At 45.8% G+C, this 27,843-nt stretch overlaps 2 protein-coding genes across 2 annotated transcripts; one reads left to right on the top strand and one right to left on the bottom strand.

Annotated features, from left to right (window-relative positions):
* The first annotated feature begins 10,748 nt into the window (after window positions 1-10,748).
* On the top strand, window positions 10,749-11,535 carry LOC112446636 (ADP-ribosylation factor-like protein 2-binding protein). The gene has a single exon (XM_059887285.1). The coding sequence runs from the start codon at window positions 10,914-10,916 to the stop codon at window positions 11,520-11,522; it is 609 nt and encodes a 202-aa protein (XP_059743268.1). The 5' UTR covers window positions 10,749-10,913; the 3' UTR covers window positions 11,523-11,535.
* A 3,197-nt stretch (window positions 11,536-14,732) lies between these two features.
* LOC100336907 (keratin, type II cytoskeletal 2 oral) lies at window positions 14,733-24,396 on the bottom strand. Its single transcript, XM_010804918.4, has 9 exons — window positions 23,107-24,396; window positions 21,789-22,015; window positions 20,617-20,677; window positions 19,817-19,912; window positions 18,866-19,030; window positions 18,633-18,758; window positions 17,776-17,996; window positions 16,092-16,126; window positions 14,733-15,676 (listed from the first exon to the last, which is right to left on the bottom strand). Exons 1-9 carry the CDS (start codon window positions 23,659-23,661, stop codon window positions 15,369-15,371), a joined length of 1,794 nt encoding a protein of 597 aa, XP_010803220.1. The 5' UTR covers window positions 23,662-24,396; the 3' UTR covers window positions 14,733-15,368.
* Window positions 24,397-27,843: the final 3,447 nt, after the last annotated feature.

The following is a 27,843-nucleotide window of genomic DNA, read 5'->3' as shown; positions in this document are numbered from 1 at the left end:
AATTGATTGAAATGAATTGCTCAGATCAGATCAGATCAGATCAGTCGCTCAGTCGTATCTGACTCTTTGCGACCCCATGAATCGCAGCACGCCAGGCCTCCCTGTCCATCACCAACTTCCGGAGTTCACTCAGACTCACGTCCCTCGAGTCAGTGATGCCATCCAGCCATCTCATCCTCTGTCCTCCCCTTCTCTTCTTGCCCCCAATCCCTCCCAGCATCAGAGTCTTTTCCAATGAGTCAACTCTTCGCATGAGGTGGCCAAAGTACTGGAGTTTCAGCTTTAGCATCATTCCTTCCAAAGAAATCCCAGGGCTGATCTCCTTCAGAATGGACTGGTTGGATCTCCTTGCAGTCCAAGGGACTCTCAAGAGTCTTCTCCAACACCACAGTTCAAAAGCATCAATTCTTCGGTGCTCAGCCTTCTTCACAGTCCAACTCTCACATCCATACATGACCACAGGATAAACCATAGCCTTGACTAGACGAACATTTGTTGGCAAAGTAATGTCTCTGCTTTTGAATATGCTATCTAGGTTGGTCATAACTTTCCTTCCAAGGAGTAAGCATCTTTTAATTTCATGGCTGCAGTCACCATCTGCAGTGATTTTGGAGCCCTGAAAAATAAAGTTAGCCACTGTTTCCACTGTTTCCCCATCTATTTCCCATGAAGTGATGGGACCAGATGCCATGATCTTCATTTTCTGAATGTTGAGTTTTAAGCCAACTTTTTCACTCTCCACTTTCACTTTCATCAAGAGGCTTTTTAGTTCCTCTTCACTTTCTGCCATAAGGGTGGTGTCATCTGCATATCTGAGGTGACTGATATTTCTCCTGGCAATCTTGATTTCAGCTTGTGTTTCTTCCAGTCCAGCGTTTCTCATGATGTACTCTGCATATAAGTTAAATAAACAGGGTGACAATATATAGCATTGACATACTCCTTTTCCTATTTGGAACCAGTCTGTTGTTCCATGTCCAGTTCTAACTGTTGCTTCCTGACCTGCATACAAATTTCTCAAGAGGCAGATCAGGTGTTCTGGTATTCCCATCTCTTTCAGAATTTTCCACAGTTTATTGTGATCCACACAGTCAAAAGCTTTGGCATAGTCAATAAAGCAGAAATAGATGTTTTTCTGGAACTCTCTTGCTTTTTCCATGATCCAGCGGATGTTGGCAATTTGATTTCTGGTTCCTCTGCCCTTTCTAAAACCAGCTTGAACATCAGGAAGTTCATGGTTCACATATTGCTGAAGCCTGGCTTGGAGAATTTTAAGCATTACTTTACTAGCCTGAGAGATGAGTGCAATTGTACGGTAGTTTGAGCATTCTTTGGCATTGCCTTTCTTTGGGATTAGAATGAAAACTGACTTTTTCCAGTCCTGTGGCCACTGCTGAGTTTTCCAAATTTGCTGGCATATTGAGTGCAGCACTTTCACAGCATCATCTCTACTGTATGTAAATTGTACCTCAAAGAAGTTGATTTTAAAAGGGAAATAGGAAGAGACAACAGGAAGGACAGAATACTCACGTTAAAGATAACATGAGCTCTGGGCTCTTCTTTGGAATAGGTATTCCAAGGCACTTCACTGTATTGATTTGTCCCTATATATACCAAGCCATGGTTCCTTAAGGCAACAGCCATGTTATGCTTCTCCATAGCAGGGCGACTTCATGGTACATTGGTACTCAATGAAATTTAACTAAATGGATAAATAACTCACCCAGGAAGAATATGTAACATGAACAGTAAAGGCACCCAAGAAAACATCAGTACTTAAATACTTTTCATTTTATTTTTAACTATAAAATATTTCAATCATACAGAAAACAATATAGCAAACACCTATGTGTTCACCATCAAGGTTAACCAGATGGACATCTCTCTTTTAAAGTGTTCTATAATCCTCAGTTTGATGACCATGTGGAGGAAAAAAGCGTACACAAAAGTCAACTGCAGATCTGAATGTGAATGAGATTTACAACAGTAAACCTTTTAGAAAACACCAGAGAATATCATCATGACCTTAGAGTAAAGAGAAGAGTATAGGACATGAAAAGCACCCCACAAAAGAAAAATATGATGAACTTATGAAATAAAGTACTATTTTATCAAAAAGCTCCACTAAAGAGTGAAAAGGTAACCTACAGAGTAGGAAACAGTATCCATACATGAGCAAAGGGCTAATATTCAGAACATATAAAGAACCCCTATAAATCAACAAGAGAGACAGACAGACAGCCTACTCAATAGAAAAATGGGCAGAAGACAGTTACAGAAGATGGTATCCAAATGGCAATAAATATATAAAAGAAGTCCAGCATCATTAACCACTATGGGACATACAAATTAAAATCACCAAGACATACAATAATGCCTCCTTCCAAACAGCTAAAATACAAAAGAAAAGTGAAAGTGAAAGTCGCTCAGCCGTGTCTGACTCTTTGCCACCCGTGGACTATACAGTCCATAGAATTCTCCAGGCCAGAATACTGGAGTGGGTAGCCTTTCCCTTCTTCAGGGCATCTTCCCAACCCAGGGAAAGACCCAGGCTTCCCACGTTGCAGGCGGATTCTTTACCAGCTGAGCCGCAAGGAAGCCCAAAATACAAAAAAAAACTACCAAATGTTCGCAAAAATATGGAGCAACTGGAACTCTCCTATACTACTAGAATGGCTACCTAGGGAAATTATTTGGAGTATCTATCATAACTTAGCACATCAGTGCCCTATGAACTTGGCAATCTCACCAGTAGGTATTCACAAAGCCATCGAGAGCACACATGTATTCACCAAAAGACATGGACTGGAGTATTCATTGACGTGTTGTTCATAACAGCTGAAAATATGAATCCAATGCCCCATCACAACAGAGAACACAAATAAACTGGGGATAGCATACTGATGAGAATGAACGACTTGCAACTGCACGACTGGTTTGGGATGATTCTTCATATATTGTGTTAAGTAGAAGAGTCCAGCCACAAACCATATGCTTCTGCTTATATAAAGTACAAACACATTAAAACCTAACCTATGGGAATTTCCTGGTGATCTTGTGGTTAAGAATCTGCCTGCCAATGCAGCAGAGATGGGTTCAATCCCTGGTCTGGGAAGATTCCACATTACACAGGGCAACTAAGCCCATGAGCCACAACTGCTGAAGCCCATGACCTTAGAACGTGTGCTCTGCAACAAGAGAAGCCACTGCAGTGAGAAGCCTGTGCGCCAGAACTAGAGAGTAGTCCCTGCTCACCGCAACCAGAGAAAGCCCACACACAGCAACAAAGATCCAGCACAGCCAAAAATAAATAATACATTTTTAAAAAACTAACCTTTGCTGTTATAAATGAGTTTTTTCCTGGGGTGGGGTGGGATGGGAAGTGGTTGGAAGGGAGCTGGGTATGCGGGCTTCTAGGGTCATGGGAATGGATGTTCTGTGCTGGTTACATGAGTGGGTTCAATGTGTGAAAAGTCATTAGGCTGAACACTTGAGGTCTGTCCTCTTTTCTGTATGTATGTTACAGTCCAATAAGAAGTTTTTTTTAATGTTGCAGAACTCCAGCATTTAATGAGTAGACTGAGGAAGAGAAAGCCACAGCAGAGATTGAGAAGGCAGGGCAAAAGAGGTCGCAAGAAAATAAGGGTAAAAAGGGTGAACAGAGTCAGAGCTTCAGAGGGTTTAGGGAAATGACTAAAAATAGGCCACCGTGTGGACTATGAGCTTGTCCCTGGAGACTTTAGTGGGGGCACAGTCAGTTTGGTGGGCAAAGGGAGATCCTGAAGGTAGAGGGCAAGGTGAATGAGATGTGCTTAGAAGACTCTTATCTTGCACGTCCCCAGGGTCTCCCTCCAACTCTGAAAGAAGGTCCTCCAAAGCCACTATCGTGTCCCCCACTCCAGCTCCCTCCAAAGGCACCCAAACACCTCTGTGCCAAGCCCCCAGCCTGGACAGCACATCCAGCCACACTGAGTAAGACCTTCTAGCACCCTCTCCCACCAAGGCTATACTGGCTTCTGCTGCCAGAGGCACCCTTCTCATGACACAGGCTGTAAAGACTGACTGGGATGGTAGAGACATCAGCTCTGGCCAGATGCTGCAATAGCAGAGAGACAACTGGAGCCCTTGGTGGCCTGGGATGGCCTGCTGGACCGCTGGCTTGTTGTTTTCAGAAAGTCTTGGAGGAAAGGGCCTTCTGACACAGGGAGGGGGTGGGCATTTTTACAAGTTCCAGTGAATTGGTTCATTAATTGGATAATTTCCTGTGCTTGATTTTTCTAGCCAAAATGGGTCAGTGCCTCAGATCTTGAACATATCTTAGCTGAAATCCTGGAGTCACAAGATGCCACAATGAATCCTACATACATGCTACAACTAAGACTCAACACAGCCAAAAATATAAATAGATAAATATTTTTAGATACATCACAAGGAATGAAAAGGAGGGATGGAAATCTGTACCTGTGAGCCAGTGATAATGCATAAACATTATTTAGGACTGATTCAAACAAGCTCTTTGAATGAAAACATTGATGAAGCATTATCAGAAATGTGAACTGAGGCTGAATAGTTGATCATATTACTAAAGAGTTAATGTTCATCCCACAAAGGGTCATAGTGTTATTCAGTCAGTTCAGTCACCCAGCCATGTCCGACTCTTTGCAACCCCATGGACTGCAGCATGCCAGGCTTCCCTGTCCATCACCAACTCCCAGAGCTTGCTCAGACTCAATGTCCATTGAGTCAGTGATGCCATTCAACCATCTCATAATGTTACTATGGTTACATTATGTAAAGGGTCTTTATCTTTGAAAGAAACTTACAAAAAATGTTATGAATAAAATGATATGACATCAGGATTTGCTTCACCATAATCAGGAGGGGTAAGAGCAGTGGGTAGAACAAAGATAAAACAAGATAATGAGTTGACTGTTGACCTGGGTGAAGGGTCCAGAAGCACTGATTATACTACTCTCATTTTCATAAGAGGAATTTTGAAATTTGTTTGAAATTTCCCATAAGAAAAAGATTTTTAAATAGCTACTTCACATAAGACTAAATATAACACTTTTCTTCTCTATAATACACAAGCAATTTTTGCTTTAAGTAGCAGTTTCCCTTCCAAGTACACCCAAATGAGGACATTATTGCGTATAACTCAAATTTGTAATTTGCCTGAACCTGGCCACTGTAATAAGAAGTTGGGTGGTAAGATCAAAATCCAAAAATAATTTGACAGTTTGGGGCTCGAGCCAAATCTAACAAGAAAGATTTAACAGAGATTAATGTAAATCAAAACCTTAGATGTATTAAAACAAAACAAGCTGTATGGTTCAGCCTGGGGAGATTCACAATAGCTTTTATAAAGTGGCGCCAGCTCAGGATGACTCAGCAGCAGGAAAGGGCTGCTAGACTCACCTGCAAGGTTGGAGGATGCACAAAAATTAGTCCCCATGTTCACGCTTTTCGTGAGCTAGTTAATCCTTATCTAGTGGGTTGGGCTGTATTCCCTATATCCAGAGTGTGACATGCAGCCTGGGAGGGAGCATGCCAAAGCATAGGAGGAAATGGAAGTGTTCAGCTTGGAGAAGGAATAGATAAAGAGACAACCATCCCCAAACATGTGGAGATTCTCATGCACAGGGAGACTTGCTCCCCATGGTCACAGAGGAGAAACCTTGAACCAATGGGTAGAATTTACGAGGTAGGACAAAGCTTAGCATCTTCTGTGAGAGAGAGAAGGACCCCACCCAGGAGGGTGGATCACCAGTTAGAGAACTGGTTTTGGAGAGGACTCCAGTATGTAAATGGGGCTCCTCTTTATAGCCTCTGAAGTCATTTCTAGCCTTAAGAGTCTGATTCTTCAGAAATCAATGAACAGCAGTAACTCTAAAAATATTGATGGTAATATCATAGATTTATTGAGTACTTACCTTGTTCTGGGAGCTGTGCCAACTCTAGCATGCATTCAATTATTTAGTCAGTTCATCAATCAACAAGTGCTGTGAAGTGCACATTTTCTATCCAGTATTAAGCAACATATGAACAGTATATGACATAGTCCCTCTCTTTAAAGAGTTTGTAATCTAGTTGCTAATCAAAATGTCCATATCTGTAGTACAATAGCTGTATGAATATCGCTCATTCTATAAAGTGCTTTTCATGTATTCCTTGAAACATCCCTGAGAGACAGATTTTATTTTTATTACCACATTGTTGCTGTTGTTGTTCAGTCGCTCAGTCGTATCCAATTCTTCGCAACCCCATGGACTGCAGCACACCAGGCTTCCCTGTCCACCACCATCTCCCAGAGCCTGTTCATGTCCATGGAGTTAGTGATGCCATCCAACCGTCTCATCCTCTGTCGTCCCCTTCTCCTCCTGCCTTCTGTCTTTCCCAGCATCAGAATCTTTTCTAATGAGTTATCACTTTACATCAGGTGGCCAAAGTATTGGAGCTTCAGCTTTAGCACCAGTCCTTCTAATGAATATTCAGGATTGATTTCCTTTAGGATTGACTGGTTTGATCTCCTTGCAGTCCAAGGGACTCTCAAGAGTCTTCTCCAGCATCACTGTTCAAAAGCATCGATTCTTCAGCACTCAGCCTTCTTTATGGTCCAACTCTCATATCCATACGTGACTACTGGAAAAACCATAGCTTTGACTATATGGACTTTTGTCAGCAACTTGGTGTCTCTGCTTTTTAATATGCACTCGACATAAAAACTAATAGCTAATATTTTTAATTGCTCTCTTCTTCTGGTGTGCCTGTTTCTAGTGTTGCTCAGTGTGATCCTAGCCTCAAACAAGAGAAGATTAGCTTTTTATTTTTAAAACCCTCTCATCCCAATAATAAAGGAATTCAATTAAAAATTATAATCTAAGTTTTAAAAAAGGATTCTAATCACCCCATGATAAATATTCCCTAGCAGATGAAACAAAAAATAAAATGTGCTAAATTATCTAAGTTTTATTATCCATAAGAACTGTGAGAGAGAGTCTTTTGGGTGTTTTTGTTTTTGTCTTAAAGTAAACATAACAAAATGGACAAAGTCTGGGACTATTTTAAAGTTGAGCTTTGGAACAGACTTTATTTGATTTTAAGCAGAAAATCTGTGAGCAGATCCGAGCTAAAGGAGGGGCTGGGAGAAGTCAAGTTTATAAGGGAGCAATGGTGAGCATCAGCCTCCCAAAACAGAAGAGTCCCCTAGGCAGCTGGACCAGATTTCAGCACCAAGGACAGGGCAGGGCTCTGAATAAAAGTAGGCCTCTGCAGAGCCTGGCAGGCTACAGTCCGTGGGGTCACAAAAGAGTCAGACATGACTTAGAGACTAAATAACAACTGTCATCAAAAGGATTCCCAAGTGGTGCAGTAGTAAAGAGTCTACCTGCCAGTGCAGGAGACGCTAGAGATGTGTGTTTGCCTGGCAGGGGCCATGGGATCGCAAAGAGTTGGACATGACTCAACATGCATGCATGCACGCTGCCATCAAAAATTAGAGACACCCCACTGCCCAAACTTATTGTGAGGAAGTAAAACTCCATATGTGTTATTAATAAAGCACGGAGGTTATAAGTAGGGATTCTGGGGTCCAACAACACTTGTTCAAACCCTGGCTCTACCACCTGCTAACTGTGACCTTTACCACAGTGTGAACTTTACCTCTCAGTGTAAAATGTGGATAAACACACCTACTTCATGGGACCATTATGAAGACTAAATGAGTTAGCCCCCAAATTCCCCTCCTATCCAGGCTGCCACATAACATTGAGCAGAGTTCCATGTGCTATACAGTAGTTCCTTGTTGGCTATCAATTTGAGATATAGCAGTGTATATGTGTCCATTCCAAACTCCTGAATGGATACATGTATATATATGCACCCACATATACATATGTATATATATGCATATCTGAGTCCCTTCACTGTTCACCTGGAACTATCACAGCATTGTTTGTTAATTGGCTGTATCCTGATACAAAATTTAAAAGTTAAAAAAAAAGACAGTGAGTTACACATGGAATTCTCAAAACAATGTCTGGGCAGGTAAAAATTACTAAATAAAATTTTACTTCATTTACTGTTTTTCCAGAAACTTGAAATCTCAGGATATGAGGGGAAAAGGAGGTCCAAGTGTTGTAGCCAAAGTCTTGCCAGGAGGAGGGATGGCTGCCATTGAACCACAGGGAATGAGGATATAGCGGCTGCTTTTGACCACATTCTCCCACCACTCTGGCCCAAAGATCCAAGAGGGAGGTAAGGAAAGGCTGCCCCGGAAGTGGCCAGGCTGGGCACTGAAGTTAACCAGTTGGCTATTACTGAGCCATTTGGAATTCTTGGCCATGACTGAACCCTGAAGCCAGTATGTAAGATGTGCCAGTCTGGGGGTGTGGCCTGCCGTGAGATGGATCCAGAAAGAGTGACGCACATCATGGCAGATGGACATATTACAAAGTCTGACACAGTTGACTTAACCCCAAAGACTCCCTCAGCACCCCTTCTCTCTCTCACTCACTCCACACACAACTGCTAATATAACTTCCTGCAGGCCACATTTCCTGTGTGCTGCCCTCTAATTTAGCAAACATCATGGGTCCCTTTTATTGTATCAAGCTCATAGAGCTAAATGCATCATTATGTATTGCATTTTAATGGAGATGAGAAACCAGAGAGGTGAGGGGAGGCAGGGCAGAGTTCATGGGCAAGGGAACTAAAGGAACTAATCGGATGGGGATGGCCTCAGGGACAAACTCCTAGCTTGACAATGTCTATCTGGGCTTTAGCTTCCTGGCAGATGAGATCATAGTGTCATCAATCCTGGGAGAAAAAAAAAAACTATTGCAGAGAGGTGTGGCTAAGGGTAGGGAGAGTTTCTGCATCATCTATCAAGTCCCAGTCTCAATATTTGATGCATGACTGCTGGTCACTGCTGGTGATGGTCTCCATAGTGCTGGGTTCCGGTCATCAACTACAGGGCAACACTTGGAAATCCTTCTGAGAAAGTGTCATCCAGTCTCAGTCTCTGAGAAAGGACCGCCATTTTTCCTTTGCTTGTCCCATCTCCTCCTTATATAACCCCACGACCCTGCTCACCTTCTTCACAACCATGAAGTCATTCTTAGCCTCAGCACTTGTTAAACTCATCTGCATATCTACAAGGAAGGAGAAAGTTTATGCCCAAAGGACAGCTGAGTCAAAGTATGTGTGCATGTGCCCAGGGAAAGGTGTTTATCCCTGGAGATGGGCAATAATTATGGAAAGCTGAAACAAACTATTAGAAATACCTTAAGTCCTAGATTTTATTTGTACTTCCATCACAAAGGATTATTGTTGGCTGGCTAAGACCCTGCATCTTAATTATCAGTTTCTCAAGCAAAAAAGTGAATGAAATAAATTAAAGAACATTTAAATATGAACTGTGCTGGCCTTGACTGTGAGAAACCACATCTTTAATAAGGCAGAATGCTTGACTTGAAACAACCAAATGACTAGTGTTAATGGTGGGAGGGGTTATGGAGCTCTAGTGCACACATTTGCTAATTGCTCTCCCTAGCAGCCTGGAAACAGAGAAAACAGCTAGGCATTTTTCTCTGTCAGCTAGCCAGACATTATTTCAGTGACCTTGGGCATCAGAGTGGGGTTCTCAGAAACTCAGCCAGTGGGAGAAAGAATGTCCAGAATGTACAAGAAAGGTAGGAGGAAGGATAGAGAAACTGATTCAATTAGCACATCAACCTCTGCTGTCAATTGTATAGCAGCAAGCCAAGGAAACCTACTCCCCTCTGAATCCCTACAGAACTTTCTAACGAATTCTTTGGTATATGTCCCTGGTCCTTCACCCCTTCAAGGATCTCAGAGTCTTCTCCACCCTTCCTGGAGAACCAATTCTTACTAGAAGATAAGCATCCTCCCCATCCATATCCCAGGCAAACCCAATGCCCCATCCCACATCAGATTCCTGGGAAGCAAACTCTGAGATGGATTTGTGGGCAGAAAACATATGGGGAGTGCCCTTAGGATTAATGTTGTGAGGGAGGGAATGAAGCAGGATTGGCGTAGGGAGCTATCTACTACAGACCCCTAATCCCTTCAAAGCTGATTCCTGCTTATCTTTCTCTTAGCCTCACCCCACTCCTCATCTACCACTGCAGGCATGATTTTGGAGGTGGCCCTTCCACCAACTTGGTCCCAGTTTCCTGCAATCCTGTTAGCCTCCTCTGACCTCCCTCTCCCGGAACTAGGTTCTATCTTCCTGACCTCACCCCAGCTATTCTCAGAATCCCCACAGATAACTAATTATGGCTCAATGATGAATGTTTCTGGGATTCTGGACTCCTGAGTGGCTCAAGTGCTGTTGGAGTCCTTGCCTCAGACAAGCAGATTAATAAGAAAAACAAAATATGCACCCAAAGAGAAAATGGATTAAACAAAAGAAGAAAAAATTCACAGAAAGTGAAAGTTAAAGAATAAGCAGATTTATAATGTTCAACTTCATTACTAATCAAAGAGATGAAAATAAAACCTGAAAAAAACAGTGGAAAATTCAAAAATATCACAAAGTGATCATAAGACTGGAGAAACAAGAAATCGTATATTACTTATAAAAGTATCAATTGGCACAATGTTTCTAGACAGAAGTCTGACAATATAAATCAAAATTTTAAAGTGGCCTAGCAATTCCACATCTAGGAAGGTATCTTAAAGAATGAACGGATGAGTGCTCAGAGATATGTGTTCATTGCAGCAATGTTTATTACACTGGAAAATAATAGAAATAACATATGCATCAAGGTGCTATGCTACAAGCATATAACGGAATATTGCTCAGTCATTAAGAATGATGTCAGCCTTGGTTACAGGAAGCAGGGCGTGGTTCCGGAGGTCAGTAATGGGAGCCAAGTCCAGAGTGGTGGATGGGGCATAGAGTTCCGGGGTACGCTGCGCCAACCCAGACTCGGCTGGGCCCCAGACTGGTGAAAGGGCATGGAATGGATATAGCGGAAGTGACGGAAGTCTTGGAGGAAGAGAGTCTCGCAGTATCCACTTCTTCCACCGCTGAAGCTGAATTTGATGCTGTGGTTGGCTCTAGGGAGGACATGATCATGGATGCTGAATTCCAAGTACTGAAGAGAAATTTCATGGACAGATACTACCAGGAATTTAAAAACACGGAAGAGAATAAACTCACCTACCCGGCAATTTTTAACAAAAACCTTTCTTTCATAGAAAAGTATATTGAAAATCAGCTCCTGGAGCGGATACCCGGATACAACATGGCAATTTTCACCAGAACGTTAAAGCACCATAATGATGAAATGGTTCATGACGTATTCAACATGCTCACATGCACAGACTTTCCGGCATTTAAAGAGATGTTTCTAGAGTATAGAACAGAAAAAGAAGGCCGACGACTGGATTTATGCAGTGGTTTGGTGGTGACTTCCTTGTGCAAATCAGCTTCCCAGAACAACACGAAGCACCACCTCCTCCGTCCAGGCAGTGGAAGCCTTCTGATACCATGAGCCAAATCGTCTGGAAGAGGCTTCTGTTCGCGATGACAAGAGAGTACATCTTGGAGAGACTAGCTCTGTTCTGCAGCATTTTGTTAATTTTAGATATTAATGGGTCAAAAAGATAATTACCTGACTCTCCCAGGACTTCTGCTTTTTCTGAAACACTTTTCCATTCAATAATCCCTGCTAAAGGGAATAACTTCTCATTGTGCTTTTGAGAGTCTGGCTGCTCTGGAGCAAGGCTGTGTCAAGCATTCCACCTGGAAGGCCCCTACCCCAGCATATATATTCCTGTGTCAACAAAGTGGAATAATACCATGTCCCAACACCAAACACCACAGGCGGGCTTTGCCTGAACCTTTGAGGTACTCATAGCTCCTTCACTTGGGTAAACCTTTCATGCAGTGGCCCCCTGTGAGGGATCTTTTATGATTTGGGCAGTACTTACGTAGGGTGTTAGAATATCTGCACCTGTCTTTAGAGTTCTGAAACTCTATTTTCTGCCTGCCATCATGGGGAAATTAGAACTAGTTTTTGTTGTGGAAATAGACCGGAAAAGATTTCCTTTATCCAAAAGCTGCATGTGAGAATCAACTTCCTAGTCTTGGGTTTGCAGTTCTTCTATCACTGTCTTCTAGTTCTGATATAGACGCCGTGTTTTAAGAGAAACCTCTTTTTTTCTAGAATAGTTTTTGGAGAAAAATTGTAGATGAATATTCTAATTCATCTATTACATTTGATCTTAGAATTTCTGTGATTAACCAGTTCAAATCTAAGTATTAAGTGCTTGTCATTTTTAGGTGTTAGTGCTATGATGGTGTTAGTGGTGTTACCAGTGTGATGTTGTTCCCTGGTGTTACTACTTTCCCTGATGCCAATGAATATATGCTATACTCTGTAAATAGACTAAAAGACATCCTTTTCTATAGTATATTAAGTGTATTTGTGCAAGTTCACTTAAAATCCTTCTGTATAAATCAGTTGGTTAGTTTCAGGTTGGGTTGGGAATGGTGGCGGTTGTGGTAGTAAGTCACTTCAGTCATGCCTAACTCTTTGCAACCCTGTGGACTGTAGCCCGCCAGGCTCCTCTGTCCATGGGGTTCTTCAGGCAGGAATACTGGAATGGGTTGCCCTGCCCTCCTCCAGGGGATCTTCCCAACCCAGGGATCGAACCTGCATCTCTTATGTCTCCTGCATTGGCAGGCAAATTCTTTACCACTATCACCACCTGGGAAGTCCTGCGTTGAGCATAGGTTTGGTAAAAATGTGATTCTTCAAGTTCTGCACTCCCAAGCCTATTCTTCTTCCTATCAAAATCAAGTTCCACTGGTCTAACCCAGCCAGAGAACGAAGGGAGCTTTGATTTTTGATCTTCCATCTAGGTTTGGTTTAGGAAAATGTTTGGTAGAATATTACAGACCAGAAAACATGTATATCACACCTCTAGATAGAAAAAAAAAAATAGTAGTTTAAACTCTATTTAAAAACTCTGTCTTCCTCCCAGGCCAGCTCCAGCCTTCCTCTCCCAGTCTTTCACTACCTCCCTCAAGAGCCCCCTCTGCCAACTCTTCTCGAAAGAGTTCACAAGAGGATCCTAGGTCCTCCCTGTAACTTTCAGCTCCATCCTGCCTTGCAGTGTGATCTATCCCATCTTCCTGGGAGGAGGGAAGTCTGTTCTTATTCATTTCAATTCATTCTTTCAACTGACCACCAAACTTTTACTCAGTGCCCCACACCCTGTGCAGGGCCCTGAGACAGCACACCACACCAAGATTTCCACACATGGAGCAGATGGATAAAGAGACTACAGAGACTCATGGAACTCTGTTCAGTGTTATGCAGCAGCCTGGATGGGATGGGAGTTTGGTGGGGGTAGAATGGATACACATATATGTATGGCTGAGTCCCTTTGCCGCTCACCTGAAACTACCACAGTGTTTTGTTAACTGGCTATAACCCAATACAAAATTAAAAGTTTAAAAAGAGAGACTGCAGTGGCTACCCTCAACCCTGCTGCTCCAGTGTAGTGAAAAGCTGGTTTAATCCAGGACTCTTTTCAGTAAACTAAGCAACACATGGAGCAGAGCATCTGGGGTGTTTTCCTAAGATTAGTGAAGTTTCTTGGAATGTCTCTAAAGGGCCAGTAAAGGCAGTAATCCAGAATGGCCTGCCCTGCTCCCAAAATCCCCAGAGCTGTGCCAGGGATAAATGGGAAAGAGAGCTACCTCCTGCCTGTAGACCTTAAAAAGATGGGCATAGATTTACTGAACTCTCAAGTGTAGGAACTTTGAAATATCTCCTTCTCCAGAGCTGCTATACTTGGGGTGAACACAGGAGATCACATCAGGCTGTAGAACATGAATCTTGAGCAATCTCCTGGTAATCTTGGACCATCAGACAAATGTACCATTGCCTTATTAGTCCAGCTCTGATCTCACTTCTGGGTGGTAATGCATGACTTACAGTGACTTACAAACCAGAGTTTTATCACACTCAAAGACCTGCAGAAGGGATTGGTTTGGCAGGTGGGGAAAGGAATGAGACTCTAATTGCCATCTCCACGGACTCTCTCAGTCTCTCTGGTTTCCATCAGTGGCTCTCTTATTACCCTGATCCTTCCTGGGTTTGCGATTCAGCTTTCTGAGAATGACTGGGAAATGTTGGTGGAAGGGTAAACACGCACCTTTCCCACTCATAATTTTACATCTATCTGGTGTGAGCCTCACTAGTGTAGCACTCCTGCCTCTTACCTGAAAGAAAGTGAAAGTGTTAGTGTCTCAGTTATGTCTGACTCTTTGCAACCCCATGGATGAGGTGCTTCTGTTCATAGAATTCTCCAGGCAAGAATACTGGAGTGGGTTGCCATTCCCTTCACCAGGGGATCTTCCTGACCCCGAGATCAAACCTGGGTCTCCCACGTTGCAGGCTGATTCTTTACCATCTGAACCACCAGGGAAACCCTTGCCTCTTACCTGGAAGGAACCAAATCCCACTGGAATCTAATACATCGATGAACTGCAAAACACTCCTTTACCAAGACTGGGTCTCAGAGGCCCAGTGGGGACAAAAGGGTGGGTGGAAAGGCCTCCTTGGGAGTGGGCAGTCCCCACTGAAGCAACATACTCTTGACCAGTCCTATCACAAGAACACAACCAAATGGATAGAGGAGAAGCCAAGACTATGCAGTGTCCTTTACACCCACTACTAACCTAAGAGATTGCCATCCATACTTGATTTCCATCTATTCTTGGATCTTGGTTTATTCTGTGACTCCTTGAAAGCCAAATACCAGAATATGAAATACAGTGCAATTTATTGGGAAAAGAAAGTACAACAACCATCAGCAGAGAATCCACAGTTCAGGGAATTAAGGTGCCAGAGGTGAGTCAGGATATGATGTCCCAGCTGTGGGGCGGGAACCCTGAAAACCAACAGTCCGGAGATCTTAACCATTTACCCTCTAGCAGCAGCCCCACTGCACTGCCCTCCTCAGGCAGGGGCTGAAACATTCCAGCCTCAGACCATCAACTACCAAGAGAGATGGGCCAGGGAGGGAACAGGCCAGGCTGGGAAGACCCACACTTGTCTGGGCTGAGGTGTTGCTGTCCAAAGTCAGGGGCCTTTACAAAAGTGCATCTAGGGCATCATCATCCCAGACTAGCAGCTGGACCTCCCAGGCCTAGGAGAAGTCTTGGGGATGGAGGAGCCAGGAAGTTCAACTGCTTCTCCCAGGAGCTTGAGGAAAAGCAAGGTTGGGGTTGGCATTTGTCCATGCCAAGCAGAGAGGGGAGTACTGTCCCAAGCTGAGGGGAAACCAGTGGGCATGGAGATTGCCCCCCCCCCCCCAACAAAGGATCACTTGCAAAGCTGGTTTGAGCTGGTGGTCTGAGTGAAGCAGAGGGTGGTGCCGCCCCCACCGCCAGACATGTAGCCAGTGCTTCCTGAGCTCTGGATGCAGCTCTGGTTCACAGAGCCGCTGCTCCCATTGCTGCAGGCCGGGGAGCCCCCGCCGCTGCCTCTGCCCCTGCCGCTGCCGCCGCTGACTCCTCTGTAGCTGCCACCGCCGCCTCTGTAGCCACTGCCACTGCCACCAGTGACCTCTCCAAATCCCCCACGGCCTCCACCAGGGCTGGTGCCTGTGCTGGTGACGTTGCTGACCACCGCTAAGGAAAACAAGCACTGGACTCAGGCTCAGGCCCTGGGCCTGTACCCCAACCCTGCTTGGCTGTGTGACTCAGAGAAAGTTACTCAACTTCTCTGAGGCCTCAGTGGGTAAACAGCAGGAGTGAGCCCTGGCCCTCTGGTTCCCTTCCCCAGGAATAAGAGCCAGAAGTATCCATAGGAATTTCTGGTTCTCCAGCCTAAGGAATTCCCTGGGACCACAGGGGCTTCAGCTCTGGCCTGCCAGGTGGTCAAGTTCCGCTAGGAGCAGAGTAGTGTGGCCATTGCCTGAGACCCTGGACACTTTGGTGGCCTGGCCGCCTTGCATGGGTCAGGCTCTCCCACCCAAATGTCAGTCAGGATGTTTCTAGTTGCCCTTTCTGCATCCCAGGGAGAAAGTTTTGAAAGGCTACTTACAAATGCACACAGCACTCTGACACTCTCCAGACATTCTAAAAAAGCAAGAGGAGATGAGGATTATTTCTGCAATGAGTCCTTAGATGAAGAGCTCAGGGTTCATAACCCTGGGAGCCATGTCCTCCCTTTTGCCCTCGTAGGGGTCAAGCTCCCAAAAGAAGAAAGGCTATTCTGAGTCTGTTTCCAGATACAGATCTCCCCAGGAAAAGGGGCTGCTGCAGGGAAGTAAGGCTTCCAGCAGCTCCACCAATCACCGTCTCTCCATCTTCCCATCATCTTTCACTAATTTCCCAAATTATCTTCCAGACACACTACTCATCACTCAACACCCCCTTGATTAGCCCATCCTCATCTCTCCTCCGCTGCTGAGGCCATCTTCCCACCTTAGCTATGCCCTTCCCCTCCTTCACCCAGGCCTGGCTTTCTTATTCCTACAGCTCTTCTTCCGGGAAGCCTTCCCCAGTGAGCCCTCCTGGGGTGGTGGTGGCAGTAATGGTTATTCAAGAAGGATAATATGTGAGAGGGGCCGACACTCAACACATGATGGAAATGTCCTGCCCACTCTCCCCATCTTCCTGTGCCTCATTCTTGTTCACGGAACAGGCATGACCACATGTTTGAGCAGACACGGAACGTGTCCACACGCCTTGCCACTGTGGCCCCCACTGGTGTCGCTGTCTCCTTGCACATCCCACACTTCCCAATGCATGCAGCACCATCTGCACTCTCACTCCTTTTCTTAGAGACGTAAGAAATCCTTAAGTTTTCTTCTCACATGTGAGTTCTGCTTCCTCCATCAGATTGGGAGCTGCCTGAAGACAGAGGCTCTGAACACAGGATTCATGGAGCAGCTAGTCATTAGAAGGATCTTTCAATTCTTGACACCCCTTTGGCATTTGACATCCACTCACTGAGCCCTTATCTGCTACTTGATATTGTGTTATTTTTCCAGAGTATGTATGTATCAGCCACCTTCCCATATAGACTCAGCCTCAGGGATGCAGGTGTTCTAGGACTGTCTATACTGAGCTGTCCGGCATGGTAACCACTCCCCACCTGAAGCTATTTTATTTTAATTAAATTAAATATAAAACTCAGCTGCACTCGCCAGGTTTCGTGTGCTCAAGTGGCCAAGGGCTACTATATTAGATAGCACAGATATAGGACATTGTCATCATCCGAGAAAAGTCCAGTGGACAGCACTATAACTTTTATTATAAGCCCAAAGGACTTTCCCTTCCACCTGCATATAGTGAGGCTCAACAGAGGTGTTTAGTCGCTCAGTCGTGTCTGACTCTTTGCGACCCCATGGACTGCAGCACACCAGGCTTCCCTGTCCTTTGCTATCTCCTGGAGTTTACTCAAACTCATGTCCATTGAGTCAGTGATTCTATCCAACTATCTCATCCCCTGTCGCCCAACAGAGATATGTAATGCAATATTGATGTCTAAGGTAAATCAAAGTGTGAGATAAGTTTGATTGTCTGTATATACATATATATATATAGAGAGAGAGAGAGAGAGAGAGAGAGAGAGAGAGAGAGAGTGGGGCCTGAATCCTCAACTCTGTCATTCAGGAGATTCCTTACCTATTGTCCTCTCCCTATAACCTTGTTCCCTTTCTCCACTATCAAAGGTCACTCTGAACTCACTTCTGGAGGATAATGACCCCACAGCCCCTCACCTGCACTCCTCACTCTCCAGCAGCTTGCAGTAGGTAGCGATCTCCACATCCAAGGCCAGTTTGATATTCATCAACTCCTGGTAGTCACGCACCAGCTGGGCCAGGTCATCCTTGGCCTGCTGAAGGGCATCCTGCAGTTCTTGGATCTTGGCGTTGACATCCTTGAGGGCCAGCTCCCCACGCTGCTCAGCATCAGCAATAGCGTTCTGCAGGTTGGCATTCTAGGAAAGAGGGAGTTAAGAGACTGTTTAGCCTAGTGACCGGAAAGCAAACAGCTGATCTTTCCAACATCTCTTACCCATCCAAGAAATTCCTCCCTTTCCCTTCCTCCCCTTCTTAGAAATTCAGTGGCGCATACTCAGAAAACAGAAGTCAGTTTCAAAGTTGGTTCAGTCTTCTTCGGCCCTTTTAAATTAACTCATGTCTCATCAAGAAAAGGAACACCGATTTGCTGGTTAAGGTGGAGGTAGTCTGGTAAGTGGTTCTTTTTTTTTAAGATTGTTATAATCACTTCATTCTAGTGATACAAATTAGTCTTCAAGGTTACATGAAGTGCGTGATAAATAGCTCATTGAGGGCAGATCCTACTGAGAGCTGAGTGTTTAAGACCACCCTTACAGTTGGAAGATTTGCTGCTGGGCAAACCAGAATGGACAACTGTCTCTCCTTAGGGAGCCTTCTGAGAAGCCCAACCTCGGGGAGGAGAATCGAGGAGAACAGAGTGTCCCAGAGACCAGGCTGTCCCACAGGCAACCACAAAAGAACTGAGAAGGCCTGTGGCAGAAGTCCAGCTGTTGCTTCTCCTCCTCCCCAGGGCCCAGAAGACCTCCAGGACTTTCCACTCAGCCCAGACCCACCTGCTTCTTGACATTCTCAATCTCAGCCCGCAGCCTCGGGATCATCCGGTTGAGCTCCATGATCTCGTTCTTGGTGTTCTTCAGGTCATCCCCATGCCTTCCAGCCTTGTTCTCCAGCTCTCCAAGCTGACAGAAGAGAAACCCATCATCACAACTTTGCAAACTGTTGGAGCACTTTTGATGGAGGTCAGCGGACCTCCAGCTAGAGTGTGGGAACAGAGGAGAGCTCCCACCTTGGTCTGGTACAGGGCCTCGGCCTCGGCCTTGCTCTTCTGGGCAATGTCCTCGTACTGGGCCTTGACCTCACTGATGATGCTGTCCAGGTCCAGGCAGCAGTTGTTGTCCATGGACAGGACCACGGACATGTCATTAAGGTGATTCTGCATCTGGGTCAGTTCCTGTGGGAAACATGGAGCTCACTTTCACCTCTCCTGGCCTCAAGAGATGCTGAGAATAAAGAAGTCCACGAGTCTTCTACCCCCACAACAAGGGGGCCAGGAGTGGGAGAGTTAGAAATACCAGCTTCCATTTCAGGCCCAGCTACAGCCAAAAGGATATCAGACAATAAAACAAAAGAAAAAAGGAACAACACCTATATAATAAGATTGTCGGCCTGAAAGTATCAGTCAGTGAACCCTACTGGGTGGGTTTCCAGGGGACTGCAGTAAGGAGGGGTCCTCTGGAAGAGCTCACTGTGGTACTGGGTTAGGAGCCAGAGGGTTAGAGGCAACTACAAAGGGTAAGTAGGGGACAGAGAGGGACCCCGGTCCTGTGAGCCAGGTCCAGGCAACCATGAGGAGTTAAGTTGGCATTCCCTGGGTGGAGTAGAGCTGAGGTCTGAGCCCTACTGCTGGTTTCGTGAGTGTCCTGCCATGTGCGTGCATGTGCCCAGTCGCTCAGTTGCATCTGACTCTTGGTGACTGCATGGACTGTAGCCCTCCAGGCTCCTCTGTCCATGGGATTCTCCAGGCAAGAATACCAGAGTGGGTTGCCATGCCCTTCTCCAGGGCGTCTTCCCTACCCAGGTATCAAACCCGCATCTCCTGCATTGCAGGCAGATTCTTTACCACTGAGCCACCTAGGAAGCCCCATCCTGCCACATGACTGTCCCCTGATGTCACACTTGGGAAGCATGCTTGGAAAGATGCGAGAAGGCTCTGGGGCTTGGACGACCAAGGAATCACTGTCTCATAGAGGGTCCTCAGAGAGTTGAGTTCATCTGTCAGGCCATCCACCTTGGCTTGAAGCTCCACCTTGTTCATGAAGGCTGCATCCATGTCCTGAAAAAAAGGAAGGGAGGAGGGCAGTCAGAAACCCAGAAGAAGGTGACCGTCTGCTCCCCTCCACCCACAGCGCTGTTCTAAGTCTTCATTGTTCTTCTTTGCCCCGCCCCCATTCCTCTTTCTAATTATGACTTCTCTTTTTTGAAAGAAAGGAAAAGTGGTTTTCTTCCTTTTAATTGCCTTGGCCAATCAAATCCCAATGCTTTGACAAAACATACACCCCATCAGCCAGGTACGGAGTAAGGGTAGCAAAATCACATTTATCCAATATGTGACTTTGGTTAGGTAGGACCAAAAACCCAGCCTCTTGAAGAGAAAGGAAGGCATTCTTCTCACAACTTCATCCTTATGATGACTGGCTGACACAAGCTATCAGTATTTGCTGATTGTTTTTATTAATAACATCCAGGGTACACTTGTAGGCTGAAAACCTTGATTCAATGCTATAGATAAAGCCTGCATTATTATTTCACATCACCAATCAGCTCATCGGTCACATTATATGATGTCATCTCCACCAGCAACATACTCAGAGCAGCTTCCTTCATCAAACTCCTCATTCCCCAAAAATGCAAGAAAAGATGTAAACAGCCCACAGAGCATAGGGTCACAGGGCCCCAGAGAAGTTGGCTCTGCTCTCCCTCCTGGGGGGTCCACACCCAGAAAGGGAGCCAAGGTCCCCATTGTCCCAGATTCCTCACCTTCTTGAGCCCCACAAACTCATTCTCTGCAGCAGTAGGCTTGTTGATCTCATCTTCATACCTGGGACAGAAAGAGCCACATGTTTGGACATTCATATTTCAGAAGTTGGAAAAAACAAAAAAAGAACTCAGGCAGAATCTCCTCACCAAGGGACGGGACCAGCTTCAAGGGTGTGCAACCCGTGCAGTTATACAGAGCCCTGGGTTCAGAAGGTCCTTATGTTTGGTTTAAAGCTCTGTTGACCCAGTCTTTAAATTCTTAATAATTTTTTGACAAGGGCCCTGAGTTTTCATTTCACACTGAACCCCCAAACTGATGTAGCCAGTCCTGCCTAGAGGCCTTTTGGAGCTCAGGCCACTGCCTCGACCACCTCCTTCTAGGTCTGAGTGACATGCCAAGGAGTGCCAGGCAGGGGAGGGGAAGGCTTCGAGGAGCCCAGCTCTAGAGACATCACGAAGCACGGGGGCAGATAAGCCCAGAGAGGTATTTGCTCAGGCTGGCTGTTTCAACCTCTGTTTTCTCTGTTTCTCTTTTCATTAATCTGAGCAGGTGCCCACAAGCTTGTGCATATGGAGTGGAATGGGGCCTCCCCAGAACAGGCTTTCCCCTTCTTGCAGGTCCTGACCCCTAGGGATGTCTGGACCCCCCTTCCCATCTTGAGAGGTCCTGTTTACCTCTTGCAGACCTCAGAGGATGTCAGCCATAATTGCAGACATGCAAGAGAGAGCTGACTGAAGCTGCAGAAAGAGAAGCTGACTAGGCTGGACACATTGGAAGAGCATTTTACAGCAATCTGCCTGGAACCTGGGACCTGCCCCACCCACCAGTTCAGAATCTAGGACCAGAGCAGGGGAATTTGCGTTTTTGATGGGTTTCCAGGGTGCTGCCTTGGTACAGTAAAGTGTGGAGGGCCCTCCAGTCTGAAGGACTTTGAACTCTGGGAGGACTCTCTCATCCATCTGGGCTGGTGTAGAAGGGCCCTGCCTGGAGAGTGACAAATCTGGCATCATCAGCCACTTGGAAGTCTCAGTCCTCAACCCTCTCACATACTCAATAAATCCATCCACAAGTCCTGACTGAAGGTACAGTCAGGAACAGTTAAAAATCCTCAGTTGGGACCACACCTCACTGCTAATCCCAAGAGGGGAAACTCCCCAGCTGGGGCCCTCACTTCTTTCTGAAGTCTTCCACCAGGTCCTGCATGTTCCTTAGCTCTCCTTCCAGATTTCCCTTCTCTGCCAGAGCCGAATCAAGCTGCCTGCACAGGCAGTTGATGTAGCTTTCAAATAAAGGCTCCAGGCCTCCGGAGCCCAAGCTGGAGCCCAAGCCCGCAGTCCACTGCTGGAGCAGGTCCCATTTGGTTTCCAGGACCTTGTTCTGCTGTTCCAGGAACCGCACCTGTAGCAGGGGAGGTACAGAAAGAGTCAGCTTCTTGAGTTGGGCAGGTGGGGCCATCCAACCCAAAGGGTTCCATATGTGGAAACTCAACCCGGTCATCCAATCTTCAAGAGCCTGTTTTTTCAGGAATTTTAGAAGGATGAGGGTTTAGAAAAGGAGGAAGAGATACATTGAGTTCTTCCTGAATTCTGTTTTCACATAGTCTAACTCATTTAACCCTCCCATACAACTACCTATAAAGGGTGTTGTCCCCATTTTGTAGATAAGGAAACTGAGGCTCCATGTGCTTAAATAAGTTGCCCAAAGTAAGGTGACTACTAAGTGACAAAACTGAGACAAACCCAGCCCTCATCAAGTCTATTGGAATCCTTCAGCATACGCCTAAAGGAGACCTGCACAGACGAAGGTGTTTCTCATCATCTTTTAAAGGAAAGCTTTTTTACCTCCCTTCAAGCAGGGAAAATAGTCAACAAGGTTTAACTTTTGCTAAATTTTTCTTATTCTCCTTAATTGTTTCCCCTTTCAGTTACTCAGCTTCCAGCTAACTTCAGTTTAACTTCAAATCCCAGGTTCTTTCCTTCACATCAAGCATACCTTTCCCTGCCCAAGTATGGACAGCTTGGTGTAATGTGGGCTGAAGCATAGCATCATCTAGAAGGTAAGTCAATTGCCACTACTCATCACCGAGAGGCAGTCCTGAGATTCCTCCTAATACAGGTTTGGTTGTCAGCTAGTTTGGATTACCAAGCAATTGCTCCTCAAGAGTCACTGAAAATTAGCTATAATAATTTTGTGGTTAATGCCCCTTTCTTAAAAAGAGCTAAGAGCATTCCTGGACTCTAACTTCACTTGCCTGGGCCCTATCCCAAGAAGAAAATCAGGAGATGAAACCCTTCTCCCATTTCACAACTGGGAAAACAGGGCCTGCAGAGCAAGAGAGGCATACTGACTGTCCTGTGGGGGCCAAGGTAGAACCAGCACAAGAAGCTGGAGCCCCTGCCTCTAAGCCTGGCAGGTCCCATGGGCTTCTTCCTATACCATCCCCCTGGGCAGCCCAACCCCTCCAGGACACCTCTGGGCTTTGCCCTCACTTTGTCCATGAATGAGGCGAACTTGTTGTTGAGGATCTTGATCTGCTCCCTCTCCTGGGCCTTTACTTGCCCAATCTGGGGATCGATCTCCACATTGAGGGGCTGCAGGAGGCTCTGGTTGATGGTCACTTCCTGGATTCCCCCAGGGCAGACACTAGAGCCATAGCTACCAGGCCCACCAAAGCTACTGGTCCCTCCAAAGCCACCAACCCCTCCATAACCACTGCCCATTCCTCTGACTCCACAAATGCTACCCCCATAACCACCTCCATAATCACCTCCATAGCCACTGATGCAGCTGCTGCGCCCTCCCCCAAAGCCACCAGCCCAGGAGCCAGCCACGCTGATGGAGATGCTCTTATTGCCACCCAGGTTGTAGAGACTGCGACTGCCAAAGCCGCCTGCTCTGCTCCGGGACCCACAGACCCCTGTGCCAGCTCCTCCAGAGCGGGCCACACAGCTCATCCTGCTGCTGCTGCAGGGGACCACGGCAGAGCAGACAGAGAAGCCCTGGCTCCCTCCACTGATGGATTTCTTGCAGACTTGTCTGTTCATGGTGAGAGAGCTCAAAGGCAAGCTAGCAATCACTTAGCAGGAGCTGCAAGAGGGATGAGGACAGAGGATGGGGACAACAGAGGAGACTGGTCTTTATATACCAAGGAGTTTGGCTTGGAAGAAGGAGAGGCAAGCAATTAGCTGAGAGTCATCTTGGGTTTGGTTTGCCTCCCAGGCAATAAGTTACTTGCACTTTGCAAACACACCTCAAAAATAATCCCCCGGACCAAAGTGACTTTGCTTTCTTGGCTTAATCATCCAAACGCCTCAGTTGACAAAGGACTGGAGCTCTCCTCCCTCCATGGGTTTCCTCAAGGCTCTCAGGGAACTCAAACATCACCTGATCCAGCAGGATGAATGGGGGTTTGATACCAGAGGGTCAGGAGCTACTGAGCTCTGTGACACCAGGCTAAGGACCAGACAACATTTTCCAGGTGACCTGAGTCCCTCCCTGCATGCAGACTGCCACCACTCCATGGCATGTCTGTGATACTTCAAAGAAATATCCAGAGGAGGGCTTAGGTTGGAGAGGATGGAGGGCTGAGAGGTACACTGACCCCACAAGGATCCACTCTGGCACCACCTCTGCCAAGTCATCCCTTAAGCCAGCTTGTCTCTTGAGCTGAGAGGTGCTGCTGTCATGGGAAACACATGTGAAGATAAAATATCTGACCTGTGGGAGCAATGAAGGTCAGATATGCAGCAAGTGTGAAGCTTGCAAAGAAGAGGGGATGCATATGGAGAGGAGTCTCAGACCAAGCCCCTCTACCACCATCCTAGACCAGCAGCAGGTGATTTTTGGATCTAGAAGCAAGGGAGGGCATAATGTGGGACCAGTTGGCTGATGGAGTCAGCTCAAAGACCCCATTCATCATCTTAGAATGAGAGTGCATGCTGTATCAGATCTAGTGGCCTTTGACCCCCTCTCCCCTCCACCACCTGGTCTGAGTTAGATGCCCCTCCCTCTTTTTCCACCACACCCTGTGCTTTTCCCACCAGGGCCCTGATTCAGAGTATCCTTATCTGTTTATTGGAAAAGGAGTACATCAAGGCTGTATATTGTCACCCTGCTTATTTAACTTATATGCAGAGTACATCATGAGAAACGCTGGACTGGAAGAAACACAAGCTGGAATCAAGATTCCCGGGAGAAATATCAATAACTTCAGATATGCAGATGACACCACCCTTATGGCAGAAAATGGAGAGGAACTAAAAAGCCTATTGATGAAGGTGAAAGAGGAGAGTGAAAAGGTTGGCTTAAAACTCAACATTCAGAAAACGAAGATCATGGCATCTGGTCCCATCACTTCATGGGAAATAGATGGGGAAACAGTGGAAACAGTGGCTAACTTTATTTTGGGGGGCTCTAAAATCACTGCAGATGGTGACTGCAGCCATGAAATTAAAAGACACTTACTCCTTGGAAGAAAAGTTATGATCAACCTAGATAGCATATTGAAAAGCAGAGACATTACTTTGCCAACAAAGGTCCATCTAGTCAAGGCTATGGTTTTTCCAGTGGTCATGTATGGATGTGAGAGTTGGACTGTGAAGAAAGCTGAGCGCCAAAGAATTGATGCTTTTGAACTGTGGTGTTGGAGAAGACTCTTGAGAGTCCCTTGGACTGCAAGGAGATCCAACCAGTCCATTCTGAGGGAGATCAGCCCTGGGATTTCTTTGGAAGGAATGATGCTGAAGCTGAAACTCCAGTACTTTGGCCACCTCATGCGAAGAGTTGACTCATTGGAAAAGACTCTGATGCTGGGAGGGATTGGGGGCAGGAGGAGAAGGGGACGACAGAGGATGAGATGGCTGGATGGCATCACTGACTTGATGGACGTGAGTCTGAGTGAATTCCGGGAGTTGGTGATGGACAGCGAGGCCTGGCGTGCTGCGATTCATGGGGTTGCAACTGAGCAACTGAACTGAACTATCTGTTTATTTGTCAGAACCCCTCTGGGTCCTGAGCTTGTCAAGGGAAAGAGTTGAATCCTACTCATTCTGAATCTCCAGCCTGTGCGTAGGGTAAGCACACTGAGAATGTGTGTTAACTGATGACTAGTATCTAAGTGTATAAATAGTCTAGACCCAGTCTTATGGAATGTAAATCTTCAGAGGAAGGGTTTGGGTGTCTGTATTCTTAACAAGCCCTTTAGGTAATCCTTATGATCAGGGAAGTTTGGGAAGCCCTGATCTAGAAGATGGGTGTTCCTTCTGGGCTCAGGGAGTGAGGGGAATGGAGGACCCTTGGCAGTAGAGTGAGTACACTGATGCGTTACTGCTCTGACTTTTGACAGCTCAATCGTCTCCCATCCTTGGACCAACCCATCTCCACACCCAGCCACACCACTCATGGCAAGAACAAATTCTCATGTTGTTACCTATATATGGGACTTCACAAGCTATGGCAGAAACAGGAGCAAGTGATTCTCACACCCCGAGAAATAGGTGGTGAGTCTGTCTCCAGAATGCTGGTCAAGTCGGCAACATGCACTCTCTTTCTGGGATGGTCTCCAGACAACGCAGTCTGGTGCAGAGGACTGGTCTGGAAAACCCTCAAGAACCTCAAGTTTAGCAATTTTAAGTGCTCTGCAGCTAATTCTCAATTCTCTGCTCTGCTTCTTGTCTAAAGTTAGTCCACTTGGTTAGAAGCTCAGTAGCTCTTTGACCTTGAACAAGTTACTTAATTTTTATGTGTCTTGGTTTCCTCAACTATAAGATGGGGATGATAATAGCAGGTACTCAAGCATTAAACAAGTTAAATGAATATGAAATGCTTACTATGGTGCTTAACACATGGTAAGCACTCTATGTTCACTGATGGCTAATATTCTACTTGGGAACATGGGGAAGGGAGTAACTTATGTTTGGCCTTGACTGTCCTCAAGAAAACCTTCAGCCCTGAGAAAAAAGCTGAGTGTGAGTGGAGAGTAAGATAAACAAGTTGGGACGGTAGAGAGTAAGACCTCTGCTAGAATTGGTTTGGATTGGGTGACCTTGAGCGTGACTCAACACACAAGTTTGTGTTCTAATCTGTCAAATCCCTTCCAACCTAATTGGTTTGTGATGAGCCTCACAGGAAATGTAAGTTGAAAGTCCTTGATAGTTACAAAATGCTACACAAAACAAGGTAACTGGGGTCTAACAGAAAGCCTGTCATCGTGGACTAAAGAAGACCTGGGTTCAAATAACCTCTTGTCTCCCTCTTACCATGTGACGACCTCAGTCAAGCTACTTGACCTCTTTGTCGTTGCTGTTTAGTTGCGAAGTCTAGAATTCTTTAGCCTCTCTTATATGTAAAATGAGCCCCACTCACAGGATTGTTTTGAGATTTAAATTGTGTCCAGCAACAAACTGGGTTTTTAAGTCGTTACCCATCGATAGCCAATTCATGAAGGGGATCTGTGTCAGGTTCTTCTTTGAGACATTTACTCCATCCATCAGTTGAATGCCAGTCCTCTTGGTGAAGTCTGTGTTCATAATCTTTGAAACTCCTTGAAAAGCAGAAGACAAAATGCCCTCCCTGGGAACAAAGCTGAGCCAGGCTCACCTGAAGCCCCGAGTGAGAGCTCAAAGCAAACAAGGACAAACATCAATGTCTCTGACTCCCTTCCCCTCCCTTGGCTCCAGTGCTGAGACAGCGGGTGGCAGCCTCCTATGTATGGCTGATTTCTGCCATCCTGGTAGATACTGAAGAAGAGGAATGGAGAGAGGTGATGGGCAGGTCACTGAAGCACAGTTTTGAGTTGGATTCCCCCAATCCACATGCCCTGAGCCTGCCAACCACCGCCTTCTTTAGCGGGTTGGGATTGTTTTCTCAGCAGTTGACTAAAGCTGCTGAAAATATCCAGAGTTAGCATCCTGGGCTATATTTCCCACTGATCTTCTAGGGCAGTTCCAATGAACTACCTGCTGCCAACAGTGTGAGTTCTAATCCCTCACTTGCTGGAACTTTCTGTGTAAGGTTGCCAAGTGGCAGAACACTCTGAATCCTTATTTCCTCACCTAGAAAATAAGACAGTTTTCATGAAGCTGAGTGGTTCCCTCTAACCAAATTGTTCTCTGGTACTCAACTGCAGTGAGAATGCTTGAGTTTCCTAAAACGTAATTGTAAGAGGAAGAATGAATCATGAGGCAGTAGTCATTACCTCTAGGTCAAAGTGAGCAGACATCCTTCTC

Source organism: Bos taurus, chromosome 5 (genome assembly GCF_002263795.3).
Source record: "Bos taurus isolate L1 Dominette 01449 registration number 42190680 breed Hereford chromosome 5, ARS-UCD2.0, whole genome shotgun sequence".
Classification (NCBI taxonomy): Eukaryota; Metazoa; Chordata; class Mammalia; order Artiodactyla; family Bovidae; genus Bos; species Bos taurus.
This window is presented reverse-complemented; position numbering and strand designations above follow the sequence as displayed.

Excerpts from the sequence above, each read along its gene's own strand:
- LOC112446636 (XM_059887285.1), top strand. The coding sequence starts at position 10,914 with ATGGGGCATAGAGTTCCGGGGTACGCTGCGCCAACCCAGACTCGGCTG.
- LOC100336907 (XM_010804918.4), bottom strand. The coding sequence starts at position 23,661 with ATGAACAGACAAGTCTGCAAGAAATCCATCAGTGGAGGGAGCCAGGGC. Across the intron at positions 22,016-23,106 it reads TCGCCTCATTCATGGACAAA|GTGCGGTTCCTGGAACAGCA; the intron begins GTGAGGGCAAAG and ends CCCCTGCTACAG. Across the intron at positions 15,677-16,091 it reads TCAGAGTGCTGTGTGCATTT|CGGTGGTCAGCAACGTCACC; the intron begins GTAAGTAGCCTT and ends TGTTTTCCTTAG.